We start from the raw sequence: 18,379 nt of genomic DNA on the forward strand, positions 1-18,379 counted from the left end.
TTTGAAATACAAGAGGCATGGGAAAAAGTTTTATTACCCAACTGAAGTATGGTGTACCATCTTCATCATTCATGGCACTTTGCTGCTTCGGACATTCTGTCCAGACTCCTTGAGAAAGATCAAGCCCAGAGACACACCCCCACTTTTTACAGCCCAGTTTATGTGTTTAGAATGTTGTACAGCATTCCAAGTGGTTATAGGACAACAGAATGCATGTCAAATCTTACAAAATCACAATTGTTTTAACAGCCATAAAAATGGCTCTGATTATTCAACTAAGGAACTGATGAATTCAATAGATTCAGAGAGAATTTGGCCACAAATCCTTATGGGCCCTGAGGTCACTTTACCAATTTAAAGGGGTGTCTTATGGTTGAGTCTAAAGACAGAGTAAGTCATAATGTAGCCATTGTTACCTCCATTTTCATAATAGTAACTATCTCCATAAGCACTGGATCCAGAAGACTCTGGAAAGTGTTTCTTTCGCTTTTTCTCTTCCTGTAACTCCTTTTCTTGCAAAAGGCGAGCTATGTCCTGCAAAAACAGACAGAACACTAATCAATATTACCAGAGAATGAAACCTTTTATAATGAAACAGATTCCATCCAGTAGCCCTCTAAGTCAGTGGTCTGACATTCCATTGCCAAGCTTTTGTGGGTTCTGTCCATAGCTTTCCAGACTTCCTGGCATTGAGCTCATGCCATTCAAACACCATAGATAACTGCTCAACAGGAGCAGTGTATGATCCAGATGAACAAGAAAGGTTTAAAAAAAAATCAAAATTTATGTCTAACTCAATCTGGAGTCATACAAATCTAGTATTCCTAAAGCTAGTTACACAACAGATTTTTAAAAATACTTATTTGTGGGCCCTTTTTCCAGTTTATGATTCAGTAAGTCTGCATGGAGAAGAGAGCAATAATCTATGAAACTTTATAAATCATATGTATAATTTAATTTTAAAGCTTTATAATTCTTTAGCTGATTCTGATTTAGCTTTTCATTAGAATACCACTGTTTTCACTGAAAAAGAAAAAAAAAACAGTATTCTGTCTCCCCTTTGCTTCATTTTCATGCAAGTTTTTAGCAGTTACTGAGTGATGAGTAACATTCTGATCCTGCCTCCCAAGAGATTACCATCACTGTAAGAAAACAAAGGTATATGCAAATAACTACAATACAATTAAATCACAAATCCCTTAATGAGAGGGTAAAAATGTCAATGTGAGCATAAAAGAGGCAAATCTCATTTCTGCTGAAGTTAATTATGGCAAGTCTTTGCTTTTGCATTAGGTTTTGAATAAAGAACTGGATTCCAATAGGCAAAGTAAGGAGGGAGAACAACCTCAGAAAAAATATGAATGTTTTAACTGGGTGACAACCAACAGTCCATTAGAACACAGGAGATACAGTGTTAAAGAGAAAGATGAGGCTGGAAAAACACTCTGACACTGGATCACAGGCAGTCCTTAACACACAATCTCAAGAAGTCTGGAGTCTACAGTTTAAGGGATGAAGGGTTACTAAAGGTTTTGAGCTAGCCAGTGACAGTGTTCTGAAACTGAAGCTCATTTCTATGAAAGCCCCACAAAACAGCACATAAACTTTGTTCCATGTACATTCTTTTGGAAAGAAGGTCCCTAGCTTCACCAGATTCTTAACTATCACACAAATAGGCAATAGCATTCACTGGTGAAAAATGATAATAATCATAGGTAGTTTAAGGTGCTTACTTTCTATTTACACTAAGTACTTATATAAGACAAGAAGTGTTTAAATGTTGATATAAATTTTCAAGCAAGAATTCATTACTACTCTCCCTTTTGCAATTTTCCAAATAAGTCAAAATGAAGACTATATGAAGACTAGAAGGCAAACTTCAAAAAAATTCATCTGAATGAATCAATTTCTTTCATGTCAGTGCAGAAACATGAAGGATGCTGCAGCTAGGTAAATCAGCAATGATCATCCACACACTTAGCTTTCAATGATCATCAAATTGGCCTTACAAATCTGCCTTTTTATTAAATGAATACCTAAATTCAAGCTTATGAATATACTAATAACATACTATCTCTAACTGATTTCTATGCTGGAAATGTCTCATAAAATTTTGTGAAAGGTGTACATACCTCTCTGCTACTTAACTACCCAATCTTCACTCTCTATATATGTATATACACACACATACACATGCATACCTATAGATACATATACATATCTGTATCTACATATTCTATACATACATATATCTATACAGATACATTACTAGTCAATATTAAAGTCCAATGTCTTAATTTCCTAATGTATCATTTTAATAAATCTGTTACTACATATAACCCCTGTACCAGGTTCATCATATTTGATATCTTATAAAGTAATATACCAATCAGCTCAAGAGAGACAAGTAGGACAGATAACTGTTCTCCCAAAGCTATTATTATTATAATAAAGTTTCCCAAATCTCTATACTTCTTAGTGCAGATTAGGAAGAAAATGCAAAACTTTCCTGAGCTATCACGTTTACTGAGTACCTAACGCTACAAATGGTTTGCTTTATTTTTATTTATTTATTTATTTATTTATTTATTTATTTATTTATTTATTTATTTATTTTTTTATTTATGATAGTCATACAGAGAGAAAGAGAGAGAGGCAGAGACACAGGCAGAGGGAGAAGCAGGCTCCATGCACCGGGAGCCTGATGTGGGATTCCATCCCGGGTCTCCAGGATCGCGCCCTGGGCCAAAGGCAGGCGCCAAACCGCTGCGCCACCCAGGGATCCCAATGGTTTGCTTTAGAGGAAACAAGAAATTTCCCTTGCTGTAACTGAGTAAAAATAAACAGGAAAATTACCAGGTCCAACTGCCAGCATAAATGATTTAACGAAACTATGCTTTAGAGACCTTATAATTGCTTTCTTGCTACTGAACTTCATCCTGATGAATATACGGTAACAAGCTATGTTCTCAGTGTGAAGAACAAGGAGGAAAGAAACAAGGATGATGCCACTTGTTTACCGTGCATTAGCCAGTCAAAGAAAGTGCTTTTCATCAGAGAGAAACAGTTATGCTCCTTAGCACCCAAACCTGTTGCTCTTTTAAGCTCTCAGCTCCTTTTTGAGTAAGCTTCCACTTGGTGAGAGGAAAGGCTGCTGGCTTGAGGAGGGAAAGGATAGACTTCACAGACCAGTGATTGACTTAGAGCTGTGGCTTCGTCCAAGGGCGGGCCCCTCCCTACTTTGCAACATCACTGTGCACTGCCTGCAGGGAGGTGATTTCAGTAGAAAAAACTTCCCCTGAAACAAACTGAAGATTTCAGTTAGTCACAATGCTGCTGCGTGCAGCTTAGTCATAAACAAGCTCCTTGGTCCTTAGCTTTCTTCCTGTAAAGGTTAGTCTAGAACAGCATTTCCAAAGCTCTATTCCTGAGAATGCTGGTCTCTAAAGGTTCTCCAAGAAACACAAAGCATTCAATGGAAAGCCTGTATTACGTCTAACTCTTTGAAATGCACAATAGATTATTTTAAAACTTTGATAAAAGAAACCTGTCATCTTCCTATAACCTAAAAATATTCAAATTTGTTTTAAGTAAAAAGTTTTTTTACATAAAAGGTATAAACCTAATGGAATTACTGTTTCATAAAACATAACTTGAGAAAACAAACCTAAAAGAACTCATAAGCTCTTCTGAAGTCATTTTAAATTATTTTTTTAATTAATCATACTAATCAGGTAGGCTTACTTTGGGCTCATGTGAAAAAACAAAACAAAACAAAAAACTATAATTAGAAGACTTTCTAGTAAATACATTTATTGGGATGAAAACTCACTATGGTATCCAAATCTTGAAAATTTTAAACTATGAACATAAGACAGAACACAGTTAAGGATCTCTAGATGCTAAAACAAGTCATTTTAATGAAAACATAGTCTTACTAATTGCCTTCAATGGACCAAACATTCTCCTACAGACCTGTAGAGAAACAGGATATGTGGTCAATATCCTCAAGGTTCTTACCTATTAAGTTTTAGAAGCAAAATGATTAGTATAATTTAAGATATGCAAAAGTGAGTGCTCTAAGAAAGGCATTATCACAAACAAGGCATAGTGGAGCCCAGAAGAGCCTAACACATCATTCCCAAGTAGATTACAAATTACTAAACTATTGAGGCGCCTGGATGGCTCAGTGGGATGAGTGTCCAACTCTTGACTTCAGCTGGTCATGATCTCAGGCTAATAGGATTGAGCCCTGCATACCAGGCCGTATGCTCAGGGGGAGTCTGCTTGGGATTCACTATCTCTTCCCTCTGCCTCCCCACCCTCACCCCCTGCTCATACTCTGTGTCTGTCTGTCTCTCAAATAAATAAATCTTTAAAAAAAATTACTAAACTATTATGTTGGGTTCCTTAGGCTATTTTTTTTTTTTTTGGTTTATATGATTTTATATCAGGGTTATTTCTCCCCTGAAAGTTTCCACTTCTATTCCTCAATGGTAGTAGGTTTCAAAATTAGGAAATCTTTGGCATAAAAACAATCAAGGAAATCTAAAAATGTGATTATCAAATAACTATCAGAAAGAGAAAGAAGAAACCCATTCCATTAGATTGCTACACTTCTTTATCAACTAGCAATTAACATCTAATTCAGTAGGGAACTCAGAACAGGTATACTCTCCAGCAGGGTTTAAGACTGGAAAACAATGTACCAATTCTATGGATGTAAAAACATCACTATGACCAAGATAAGAAGAGAGAAGAATCTTCTCAATCAACAACCTTCTACTCACTCCCCCTTTCTGGCCATATATGCATAATCTTATTTTTAAAGTACCAAAACATAAGGCATTTCTTTTAGTAGCTAAAATGTACTGCTATTTGAAGTATGCTCTAATTATTACCAACTAACATAAATATTCTTTTAGAATATGAAATTCTAATCACTTTAAGAATGTTATGAAAAAATACCATGGTTCACACTAGATTAATTTTTAATGTAAACTCGTTACTAAGTTTATCCCTGAACAGTTCATATTATAAATGGCTTCAAACTGTTGGACTAGTGCCACAGACTTTTCATAATATGGTCATGCTAATGTTTCCTTAAGAAAAAAAAAAGTGTTTCCCTAAAATAGTTGCACATTTCACATATATTTGGACGTAGGTTCAAAAGAAACATATATGTATATCTATAGATATTTAAACACACACACACACACACACACACACATGCTTAGGAGTTTTATTTAAAAATTACTTAAATCGACTAAACACATTCCTTAGCTTTATGAAACAACAATGACAAATGCTTATGCTGTGACCAAAGAGAATGATCCCAATGGAATTAGTCCACTTTTCTTAGTTACAAACACATACAGTCCAGTATTCCCAAAGGCTACAAAACCCTGCTTCCACAGAGGCCTAGGGAGAAATGGAACTACTATAGTCACACGATGTAAAAATGTTTTTTTTTTTTTTTAAAGGAGAAAAGCTGAAAAGAAGGAAGAGAGGGAGGAAGGATGGGAGAAAAAAAAGAAAGAAGAAAAAGAAGGGGGAAAGTAAGGGAGAAGCAGGAAGGGGGAAGCTACAATGCTGGTAACAATACTAAAGATCTTTCTTTTTCTTTCTTTCCTTCTTTTCTTCCTTTCTTTTTTTTTTCTTCCTTTTTTTAAAAAACTTTTCTACATCTGCCTCTCTGCATGGAAATGCTAGTTGCCTTACATCTGTGCTGTGTTAAAAAGCACAATAAAATTATACCATAACAAAGCTAGAAATGCTAATTCACCCACACAGAATTGTATAACTTCTCATGTACAATGCTATGCAGGAAAAATACTCTGTCCCGAGAGAAAAGAGGCCTTGGATTCTACATCTGGTTGTTTAAAGGGTAATAAACTACTAAAGAGAGTTGACCCCAAAAATCTCTGAAAATGAGATCTGGGTGAAAATCCAGAGAGGAATTTTCCACAGCCCTGCTGTTCAGTAAGAACTTACTAGCTAAGCAGACTCCACAAGGAAACAGAAGAGCATAAATGGAGAAAAATTTTAAAAAGAATTAGAGTAGTTCATGAGTAACAGGCAACATTTTTTTCAAGAGCTGGCCGGAAAAACCCCACTATTATCTCATCTCAGTCTCAGTCTCCTCTGCAGGACTAAAATAAATAAATATGCATTATTATACATCCTTCAATGATAAGCTTTACTATTACAAATCTTGTTCATTTAATATTAGTAACATACCAGTGGGTTGAGAGTCCTATCTTTTGTTAAGAGAACAACTCAGCATGGTAGGCATCTTCTAATCTAAGGCATCAGCTGGAAAGTCAGAGTCTGAACATAGTTTGTAAGGTTAGTCTCACTAAATCTCCCCTACTGAATTTATCCTTTAATTCTCTCCACTACACTGGGGAATGGGGCCATTTCACCAGGTCAAACAGCAGTGGAGGGCAAGTCAGCTGAGAGGTCTATCAAGGCAAGGAAATGCATGAAGACTACTCAGATCAGACTAGACTGGAATATACTTAAGCCTGTTTATTTTTTCCCTTTCTAATTTAGCATACATCTCTATGTAAGAGAAACAAAAGCTGTTATAAAGGGCATAGGGATGTGGAAAAAAATGGCAAGAAAGTAAAAAAGAAAGAAATTATTCACTTAATATGTCTCAGAGGCCTTACATACATGATCTCACTCAGTCCTCCAGGGTTTGTACAATTATCATGCTATCTCCAATTTGGAACCTGGGTTCTACAAGGTTAAGTGAGATTCGAAAGTCACAGCCAAAAGTTAAAAAGCTAAGATTCAAACCCAGGGCAGTCTGACTCCAAAGGTTACATGTTGTCTACTGAATCACAGTCATGTGTGTCAGAAGTGGTCAGTCAGAGGACCTGAACTATAGAGACATTTCTCTGGCATCTTATTATAGCTGGGGAACAGATACTGACTTCTTCAAGTTTTAATTTCTTCATCTGAAAAAGAATTAATCACTAAACTGCTTACTTTTATATAGTATTACCATGAAACTATTTAGTATGATCACTGTTTAGATTCTACATGCCTAAATAAAGTGTTTTGGTTTTTCATTCTCCCCTGTTTTTCCTGAATGGGAGAAAAAAAAAATCACAGGACACCAGTAGCATTTATAAGAAGCCAAGTTCATTACTCTGTTATTTTTAAAATAAAAGCTTTCCTGTTTAGAAAATATAATCACTCCTTTCAGTTCCCAGTTTCATCCCTAAAAGCAAAGTATTAACTACAGAGAGGCAACACATCCTGTAGTAAGAAAGAGTTCCTGTGTTGATAACAGGAAGGATAAAAGGGAATTCTTAATTCTTACTTGCAGTTCTGATTATTACAAAATCAAGGTTTGTTTCTTAAAAAACAAACAAACAAACAAAACAAAACAAAACAAAACAAAAAAAACAGCTAAATACACACATACCAGGTGTCTCATGCTCACCTGGCATAGTACAAGGAGTCTTATAGGAACAAGGATGGCTCTGTGGGAGCAGCAGTATATGCAGGCTAGTTTCACTGATGGCCCTCATCCCACCTATTTAACAGGATGATCGCATGTGCTGGTACTCAGGACAGGCCCAGTTTATGTAATTATTAATAGTGCCCCTTTTAACCCAGAAAAATATTTGAGTATACATACAATAAATCTATGGCAATCCTAATATTAAAATTATAAAACATCTTCTTCTTTAATATAACCTTAACCTGTGACCAAGAACAGCACAACTGGTTTCAAAGAAGGCAGATGCAGAATCAATACACAATGAAAAGGAATTGTTTGTAAGGTATGCTAAAAGTCCAACACAAAGGCAAATTCAAGTTAGTTAACTGCAAATTCAAGTCTTCTTACCAACAAACCACTATTGATACTTTTAGTCATTTTCAGCTTTAAAAACAATACAATTTTAAAATATCCACAGAATCCAAAAGATTAGTTCTTTGAGGCAGAACTCATAGAAGAGTGAAGCCAGAAGCAACGAAGAGTGAGAGCAATGGCAGCTTGTGACCTCCCACAATGACATGTACTGACTCCCGTTCAGCCTACGCTCAGGTCTGTGCTTTCCCTCTCAAGATCACAGGAATACAGCCTGTATTGGGTCAAAGAGTGTCTCCTAAAAATTCATTTCTACCACGAACCCCAGAAAAGGACTTTATTCAAAAATAAGGTCTTCACAGATGTCATTAGTTAAGGTCATGCTAGACTACGGTGGGTTCCAGAACCAATCAGTGGTTTCCTTATAAGAAAACAAGAGGACACAAAGATACAGCGAAGAAGGCCATGTGACAATAGAGGCAGAGACTGTAGGGACGCAGTGACACGCCAAGGAATGCCAGACTGTCAGGAGCCACTAGAAGCTTGGAAGGGGCAAAAGCATCATCTTTTCCAGAGGCAGCAAAGCCCCACAAAAACTTTGGTTCAGATTTCTGGCCTCAGAACTGAGAGAATACATTCCCACTGTCTTTTTTTTTTTTTTTTTTCAGTAGCAATAGCAATATTTTTGAATTTTTATTTATTTTTTTAATAATAAATTTATTTTTTATTGGTGTTCAATTTGCCAACATACAGAATAACACCCAGTGCTCATCCCGTCAAGTGCCCCCCTCAGTGCCCACCACCCAGTCACCCCCATCCCCCACCCTCCTCCCCTTCCACCACCCCTAGTTCGTTTCCCAGAGTTAGGAGTCTCTCATGTTCTGTCTCCCTTTCTGATATTTCCCACCCATTTCTTCTCCCTTCCCCTCTATTCCCTTTCATTATTATTTATATTCCCCAAATGAATGAGACCATATAATGTTTATCCTTCTCTGATTGACTTATTTCACTCAGCATAATACCCTCCAGTTCCATCCACATCGCAAATGGCGGGTATTTGTCGTTTCTAATGGCTGAGTAATATTCCATTGTATACATAAACCACATCTTCTTTATCCATTCATCTTTCGATGTACACCGAGGCTCCTTCCAGAGTTTGGCTATTGTGGATTTTGCTGCTAGAAACATCGGGGTGCAAGTGTCCCGGCGTTTCACTGCATCTGTATCTTTGGCATTCCCACTGACTTAAACCAACAAGTTTAGGGTCATTTGTTAAAGCAGTCCTAGGAGACTAATTCACATGTTACGTTCAATTATCGTTATCTTTTAAGATTTCACTTATTAGGTTATCAAGGGGCAATCAACAGTGGTCTGTGGAAGGCAACACTCAGACTATGCACCCCAAAGACAAGAGCTCAGCTGCCCACCTGGCAACCCTACCCTGAGCCTATGAATACTGAAAGCAGTGCCTCCTCTGGGCTAGGGTAGAGGGGCATTATCTAAGTTGTACCTCATCCTTCTTCTCCTGAATGCGTCGTCTTTCTGCTTCAATAGCCAGCTTCTCCTGGATTTCCTGAGCAATTTCACAGTCTTGTTGTTCACTAAAAGAAAAAAAAAGAAAAGAAGAAAGAAAGAAAGAAAGAAAGAAAGAAAGAAAGAAAGAAAGAAAGAAAGAAAGAAAGAAAAGAAAAGATATTAGTTTTCATAGAAAACTATGAATAAAGAAAATAAATGATTTTTCCTAAAAATAACACAATTTACTGAATACTCACTATAAGCCCCTGTACGTTTTTCTATCATTTAATCCTCACAATAGTGATGTAAAGAGTTTGATACTGTTACATCTTACAGAAAAAACAAAAACAAAAAAGGCTGGGGCTGAGTAGTAAAACCACTTCCCTAAGATCACGGAGAAAATAAGCACCAGAACCAGAATCTGATCCCCAGACACTACAATGGAAAGTCCCATGCTTTTTCTGCACTCCTGAATCACCTCACCATACTGGGGCCACTCTACAGAGAGGCATGTGTTCTCAAGATTCTGCAAAGGAAACATACACTCTGAGATTAATGTCCACAAATACCCAAATAAAGATACGGAGTTCACAGAAACAAATGGGGGAGAGCTCACTAAATATCACTGGAATCACTTAGAGGTGGTATGACTTCAAAATGACTGGATGTATTTTTCAGTTTCACTAATACTTAAAATACTCCCCAGCTTCAATTCACAATAGACACCCCCTGGCTGATGCCAGTTTTCTTCATACTCAAGCCCCTAAGAAAACCAAATATTGTAATACTGTAGCTAGCATAGTTTGTTTGGGCATTCATGCATTCAACAAAGATTTAAATAACACCTGCTGTGGTCCAGGCACTATGCTCCTCACTGAGGAAGCAAACATGAGTAAATCTTCACTCTGCACTCAGAAGCTCACAATACTTTTTGGTGAAAAAAACAAGAGAATGATTTTGGTGGGAGAAACAGATCCTTTAAAACAGAACCTCTAAAACAGCAGTTCAAACAAAATATAAGGTTTGGATCTCTCAGAGACGGTTACAAGTCCATATGTCTTCGGGATTCAGGTTTCAAGAAAAGTCATTGGGAAGCCTAAATCTCCAGAATGTGATAGTTCTGGAGAGCCAATTTTTACACAAAACTGTTAACTAGGAATGAAGACCACAGACATGTTTAGAGCTTACTATTTAAAAAGATGCTGGAATAAAATCATAATTGTGATTTATAGATGCAGTTTGTTTCCTAAATAAATAAATCCTCTCATTCTCCCCCTGCCAAGTGAACTTTAAATACTCAGTATGGGCATGTGGGTGGCACGTCAGTTAAGCACCGACTCCTGATCTCAGCTCAGGTCTTGATCTCAAGATCCCAAGTTCAAGCCCCGCATTGGGCTCCATGCTGGGTGTAGAATCCACTTAAAAAAAAAAATACTCAGTGAATCTCAGTCTTGGTTATATGTTCCATATTTAACAAACAGCATTTTGTAATTAAAAAGTGTTGTAGAGAGCAATAATCCTAATTTCAATTGAGGAATTAAAATCCATATATTCGGGATCCCTGGGTGGCGCAGCAGTTTGGCGCCTGCCTTTGGCCCAGGGCGGGATCCTGGAGACCCGGGATCGAATCCCACATCGGGCTCCCGGTGCATGGAGCCTGCTTCTCCCTCTGCCTGTGTCTCTGCATCTCTCTCTCTCTCTCTGTGTGACTATCATAAATAAATAAAAATTAAAAAATAAATAAATAAAATAAAATCCATATATTCTATTCTCACAAAACTGAGAGGAAAGAATTATTTTAATTTGTATGGAAATGGGTCACTTTTAACATGTTTGGAAATAGGTAGGTGTAGGTGGAAGATGTGACACACACACAGGTGTGTACACATGTGTTATGCACACACAAGACAGAAAGGAAGGAAAAGAAAGTAAGACAGCACAGGGAAGGGATGGCAAGATTCCGTTAGAATCAGTAGGAAAACCACTGGAGAAGGTGGCTGCAGATGTGATGTCTGGTCCTGCCACTGACAGCCAGTGAGCTGCATCCTCTTGTGTCAATTTAACAGCTATAAAAGTATTTGCACTTAACGACTTCATCTAATAGGTCTAACATTTTAGGACTCTTATCCACTCAAGCCAAAGTACTGAAAAGAAAAAAAAAATCTACTCAGAATAGGTTTTATTATATAACCTCTTTTCATTTACTCACTTCTAATAATTAAGAATCATACACAAAATCATGGTCTTAGTTTTCAAGTATGCCTCTATTTGCATCTCCTAAATTCATGTAGAATCTACACAGGACTTAGCTATTGTTAATTAAATGCAGATGATAACAGATGGGAAGAGAGCAGAAGCTCGGTAGAGAAGGCAAATCCAAATGAAATGTTAAAGATCACAACTGTCATAGATGTATAGAAAATAGCCAAACCATGGAAAGAGCCTAGATGTCCATCAACAGATGAATGAATAAAGCAGATGTGGTATATATTTATAATGGAATATTACTCAGTCATCAGAAAGAATGAAATCTTGCCATTTGCAACAACTTGGATGGAACTAGAAGATTTTATACTAAGCCAAAGAAGTCAGGGAAAGACAAATACCATATGATTTCACTCACATGCAGGATTTAAGGAACAAAATAAATGAACATAGGATAAGGAAGGAAAAATAAAAACCATAAAAACAGAGAGGGAAGCAAAGTGTAAGAGATTCTTAACTACAGAGAACAAAATGTGGGTTACGGAGTGGGGGAGGTGGGTGGGAGGGAGGATGGGTGATGGGTGGTGGGCATTAAGGAGTACACTTGACGGAATGGGCACTGGGTATTACATGCAACTAAATGATTCACTAACTTCTACCCCTAAAACTAATAATAATACATTGTATTTTAACTAAATTGAACTTCCATAAAAATGTTTTTAAAAAATAACAAACAAAAAGAAAAGAAAGAAAGAATTGAGGTTTAAGCTAAGCTTAATTACTTCAAATCATATTGCCATGAAGGACCAGATTTAATTCATTCAGCCAATTATACAGAATCCAGAGGAAGCAAAATCAAGTGATAAAGAAGTAGTCAACAGGGGATCCCTGGGTGGCGCAGCGGTTTAGCGCCTGCCTTTGGCCCAGGGCACAATCCTGGAGACCCAGGATCGAATCCCACGTCGGGCTCCCAGTGCATGGAGCCTGCTTCTCCCTCTGCCTGTGTCTCTGCCTCTCTCTCTCTGTGTGTGTGTGTGTGACTATCATAAAAAAAAAAAAAAAAAAAAAAAAGTAGTCAACAACTGGCAAATCTGATGCTGGACAGGGGCCCCAGGATGCAGATTGAGTGGGAGGTTCCAGTTCATTAATATTTACAGCATTTCACCCATCCAGTGATGTGCAACTGTCAAAATTACCAGAGTGTGAAAATCATGAAACTTCCTTATTTCAGTTAGGACTATCTGCCAAACCCTGAAGTCCCAGGCAGAAATACAATACCTGGCTCTCTTCTAATGTAAGACCTATAATCCATCACTCCCTGAATCTTCATTTATATTTAGTGTTTTATTTTTATCTCAAGAATCTCTGAATAATCTCATTTTACTATCATTACCCTAATTCAGGATCTTAAACCTCTACACCAGCCTGAGAACTGCCTTTCATAGCAAAGCACTGTGGATCATATAAAGAATAGTTGAGAACTCTAGAATATTTTTCTAGCTCTGGCTCTGATCTTCACCTGGTTGTGACCCCGAACCTCTCTACACATCTCAAATCTCTTCTGAAAGATTTATTTATTTATTTGAGAGAGAGAGGGAGAAAGAGAGAGAGCAAGGGGGAGGTACACAGGGAAAGAGAGTCCCAAGCAGACTCTGCCCTAAACACGGAGCCCAATGCAGGGCTTAATCTCATGACCCTGAGATTACGACCTGAGCTGAAAACAAGAGTTGGTCACTCAACCAACTGAGCCACCCAGATATCCCTCAAATCTCTCTCTTTAAACTCCATTTCTATTACCCTCAAATCTCTTCATTTGGCCGTTGCTCAATAGCAGCCTCCACAATCCTCCACTACCCAGTCCACAAACTAGGCCCCAAAATGAAAACCCCAACAGATTCTCTGTTGTTTCTAATATAAAATCTGCAAAACCTAAATTCCTAAAAACATAATTTATGTAACCTTTTGGTCCAGCTTTGACTACTTTTCCAGCCTCATCCCCTACCCATGCCCTTAATCACACCCTGTAGTCCAGCAAGACTGACATCGTGTAGGTACCATGAGATTCCAAGTTCTTTTACCTCTTACCTTCCTTGTTACCTCCTCTGGCGAGAATGGTTTTCCCCAGCTAGGACTACACATTTCTAATTAACCATCAAGGTTCAGATTAACTGTATCTTTGTTGGGATGGTTTTCCCAGTCTCCTCTCTTCATAGGAATGAACTGTATTCTTCAATTTCCTGTGGCTTGTGAGATTATCTGGAGATTTATAATGCTCAGAGCTTTATTCTGAGGCTCTTAAGGGCAATGGCTATATTTTACTCCTATCTCTGGTCTCTAGTGCCTTTCATGGTGACAGGTATAGCAAAAGTCAGTGACAGCGTTTTTTTCCAAAATAAGGAAGCTGAACAAAATGATAACTAAAGTTCTCTCTATGAATAATAAAACAGAAGGATAAACCCTTCCTCAAAGACAGCACGAATAATAGGTTTTCCTGTTTCTCTGAACAAGAATGACATTAAATTGAGGGTTCCCTTCACTTCTTTCTTTGCCCTTTTTCCTTAAAACAATACCTTGTGGTAAAATCCATCATTGAGATTTAAGGATGGGGGCCACTCTCAATTAAGAAATGCACCCTGTGAGCTTTTAAAGCATTGGAAAAGAACAAGTCATTGTGCTGGAAGAGACCTTACATGTGATCTTTCCATTTACCTAACTATTAAAGGAGGAGACTAAGAAAGAACTTTTGTCACATGCTGGAGTTATAAAGATAACTGAGGGTGTAATTTAAAGCATTCCAGGGCAGCCCAAGTGGCTCAGTGGTTTAGCACCACCTTCAGCCCAGGGTGTGATCCTGGAGACCCAGGATCGAGTCCTGGAGACCCGAGATCAAGTCCCAAATCAGGCTCCCTGCATGGAGCCTGCTTCTCCCTCTGCCTGTGTCTCTGCCTCTCTCTCTCTCTCTCTCTCTCTCTCTCTCTCTGTGTGTGTGTCTCTCATGAATAAATAAATAAAATCTTAAAAAAAAAATAAAGCATTCCAGAAGATTCTATCTCTCCCTGAAAAGCCAGAGGTTCAAGGAAAATAATAGCAGCAAACACCCCTAGGAAAGAACTGTAGGAAAGAGTACCCCTAGGAAAGAGTAAAGAAATCCAAAACAACTCAGAAAGTTCTTTGATATCCACTCTTTCCCTGGATTCCTCCCAAACCACCTACAAGGCAAAGGGACAGAGATTATTTTCCACATGATACAGGGAAGAAATATAGACTCAGAGAGATGGACCAAATGGCTCACAGTCCTAAAGTTAAAAGTGCTGAGTTCATATTAGAATCCACATGTCCCAAAACCTAGAAAGTGTTCCAACAACAGAGAAAAATTTTCAAATCAAAGAAAACTATAGGATAGCCACTACAGGATTTATAATTGAATAATGAAAGGCAGGAGAGGGACAGACATGGAGTCTCTTCCCTGCCCTGCTGCTCCACAGAGAAAATCAGTCCCAGCGTGAGTCCCTCCCACCCCCAAATCCTCACAGGTCTTTGTAGCGCTTCTGGAGCTGAGCCTGAGCTTTCAGGTCTTCCTCCTGAAGCTGCTTAGCCACCTGGAGATCATGTTGGACCAAACGGTTCCGTTGAATGTTCGATGCCAAATGATGCTCAACTGGACAGAAATATTGAAGACAGGAATAACAATGTTTCAGTTTTTGGCTTATTAACAGTATGCCTTAAGACGAGCTTTTCCCTTAAAAAGAGCCTCACATCTATGACTTCATTTTATGCTCTCAATAATGCTATATAATAGGCAACTTCTTTGTATCTTTCCATTAAGTAAAATGAGGACAGAAAGGTTAAGTAATTTGCTCCTGGTCACATGGCAAAATAGTGGTAGTGCCAGGACTTCCACACAAATACTCTAAGGCCACGGCTCCTTCTGCTCCACCAGTTGTCACTCTATTTATAAATTACATTTTTCAATACTTAATGTTTATATTGACACGTGAATTAATGATTCTTAAATTACATATTCACAAATATGTACTTTTATGTAACAAATACAACTTTAGCTGGATTTAGCTTCCATGATTACATATATAAATATTCTGAAGACTCCACAATCCAGATAACTGCCAATGCCTTGGAAAGATGTTCAAGCCCCTCTTCTAGGGGAAGGGATAGATGCCAGATAGTGTCTCCTTCCTATAACACTAAGGCAAGAGAAAAAGTTCAAGTCCCCCTTCTCCTTCCATACACCCAACAGTCTCCTAATCCCTGGCAGCTGTCATACTTCAAAATACCCAGAATTTCATCCCCCACCCAGGTGACATTTGCCTAGATAAATCCCCCAGTAGGCCTGGTGACTCTGTTCCCTGCTGTCTCACCCTAAGAAACCTGCCTCAAGCTACCACTAAAAAAGAAAACAGAAGAAACATAATGAGGGCCATTACTCACTCTCTTGTTCCTGTAGGCTGTGGGCCAGGGTGTGGTCCTCTAAAACAGCAAAATCTCGGCACACTGCAAAGGATGAGGGAAGAGAAGCAGACAAGAAGGCTCATTGGTAATATTTTATAGTTTTTTAAAAAAGAATTGTGTTTACTTCAAAAATCAATTCTAATATTATAAGATAACATGTAATGTAAAATAGTGACTAGTTAGTATAAAGTCTTCGATCATAAAAATCCACATAGTACATGCTTAGTGCCAAGCACAGGGTGTCACAAAATAATGGTTAGGTCTTATTCCTGGCCTACCTATACTAACCACAGAATCAGAACTCAGAGGTCCAGAAATTCTAGTCCGCTAAGAGAGAGCAAGTGCTACTGCCATAATACAAGAGACAAGAACATTCTGCATACTGCAGCTGAGAGAAAGAGGAGTCCTCCCAATCAGAGGAGTTAAGAGAAATCTATCTAGCCTTTGCCTCAGTTATCTGGGGTGGAGGGGGTCCTCTATCAGGGACTGACAGCTATCTTGGTATCTCTAAAGAAAAACATATATTTATTAGTCCCTCAGGTAGGGGCAGATCTCTTTGTCAAGGATAATCACATTCTTTAATGAGTCCACACCCTCAGACATGAGTTAGAACTGGCTCCTTACATGTCCCTAAATGTAGAGCTTCCCAAAATTAATCTGTACACCAAAAGAAAATGGGAACCTTAGAGGATACAGGAATCCGTCCCTAATGTTGCCTCAATTTGGAGATCGGGGCAGGAGCATTTAGTGACCTTTTTAGAAGCAAATGGGAAAAGATGGTCTCCAAGGTCTGTTCTACCCTAAACAGCAATTTAAACTCCTGTTTCTTAAAACAAACATATACATAAAACAATACTTATGAAGGATTCTTATTATGACATGTGCTTTTTCACTTGTTTGAAGGACATGTAGTTTAGATGATAACTTCTTACTCTATTCCCAACATGTAACTCACATTAAAAAGGAAAAGTCCTCAAAGCCATAAACTAGTACTAGGGATTTATCTAAGATTCCAGAAACTATACCATAGCATTAGCAGAGGTTATAGATTTCTTTCCGCAGCTTTGGATTTGCCTATGAGGACATTTACCTAAAATGGAATTAAAAAAAAACCACACACACATTTTTGCTATTTTTAGCACTTACATATGCTAACATATACACTCATGTAGCCCTGTCCCTGAGAAATAATGCCATAAAAAAGTAGGTAGATCTTGGACAATAGGTTGCTCCAAAATGGTTTTACAAATCATTTCTGCCTAAGAACCGCTTAGACTATATATGACCTGCTTACCCTTGTTCAAATGCAACTGTGAAACTAGTAATTCCAGTAGAAAGTTCTGTGCTTTGACATCAGATATATTCTCAGCAAGTTGTAACAACTGTGTCCCAGATCCTAGTTACCCTGTATTTCAGAGAATGGAAGTGCTTTCAAAATGACCTGGTGAACCCTTTCAATTAACAGGTAAGGAAAGTGAGGGCTGTAAGGAACAAAGGCTATTATTAAGGCCAAATGGAGTGTGTTGGTGACAAGGCTAGAAGTCAGTGTCCCAGCCAGTAAGGGCTCTTTCTTTCCCTGAAACCATGACAGCCTTCCTGGACTTCAGGCAAACCATGAGGTTGGAACAGACTGAAAGGAGATATTCAATATTGATCAACATGCATTCCCTAAAATGCTTAGCTAATTAATATTAATTGATTAAATGGCTAAGACATGTATGAATTTAGTTCACAGAAAACAAATATTCAGAACGAATTAGCCAAAATGAATATAATCAAATCTTGTGCAAAAGAATGCTATCTTAATATGTTGCCTTATTATTTGAAGTGCTTTTATTATACTGCAAAAGCTTATGTGTGTATACTAAAGTCAGTATTAAACTTAATTAAGATTAGATTAATTGTTGAGATGATTATTTTTCAAATCATGGATGACAACCTGTTATTAGGTCAAATCAATTTACTAAGACTAGAACAAGTATTTAAAAATTAATAGATTCAAAAAAATGAATAGACTAGAAAAAAGTATAGCATACACAGTGGAGGAAATTATGATATGGAGAAACTTTTCAGTTTTACACACACACACACACACACACACACACACACCTACACAGATAAGTATATATGGTATGTATTAGCTCACAATGTAAAACATACTTCATCCTGTATATTATACTCACAAAAAAAGCTACTTCACTTTATGTTATCAGAGCAAAAAATTATGCCAAACAATATATTTTATATATATTTTAATGTCATGCTGAATAAAATAAAAAATTATAAAATTGTTGCAATTTTCCATGTGCATACCCATGTGAAGAACTTCAATAATTTTTTTTTTGCTTTAGTCAGTGCAACATT

General features: G+C 37.6%; 1 protein-coding gene across 2 annotated transcripts in view; it reads right to left on the reverse strand.

Annotated features, from left to right (window-relative positions):
* Positions 1 to 18,379, reverse strand: part of CCDC50 (coiled-coil domain containing 50) — a 74,522-nt gene that overhangs the window by 28,511 nt on the left and 27,632 nt on the right. For both annotated transcript variants that reach the window (XM_072752408.1, XM_072752407.1), the window contains exons 2-5: positions 15,995 to 16,057; positions 15,080 to 15,206; positions 9,339 to 9,429; positions 417 to 534 (exon numbers count right to left, since the gene is read on the reverse strand). In XM_072752408.1, coding sequence (XP_072608509.1) covers positions 417 to 534; positions 9,339 to 9,429; positions 15,080 to 15,206; positions 15,995 to 16,057 — 399 coding nt within the window. The remainder of the gene's footprint in view (positions 1 to 416; positions 535 to 9,338; positions 9,430 to 15,079; positions 15,207 to 15,994; positions 16,058 to 18,379) is intronic.

This window comes from Vulpes vulpes, chromosome 3 (genome assembly GCF_048418805.1).
Source record: "Vulpes vulpes isolate BD-2025 chromosome 3, VulVul3, whole genome shotgun sequence".
Taxonomy (NCBI): Eukaryota; Metazoa; Chordata; class Mammalia; order Carnivora; family Canidae; genus Vulpes; species Vulpes vulpes.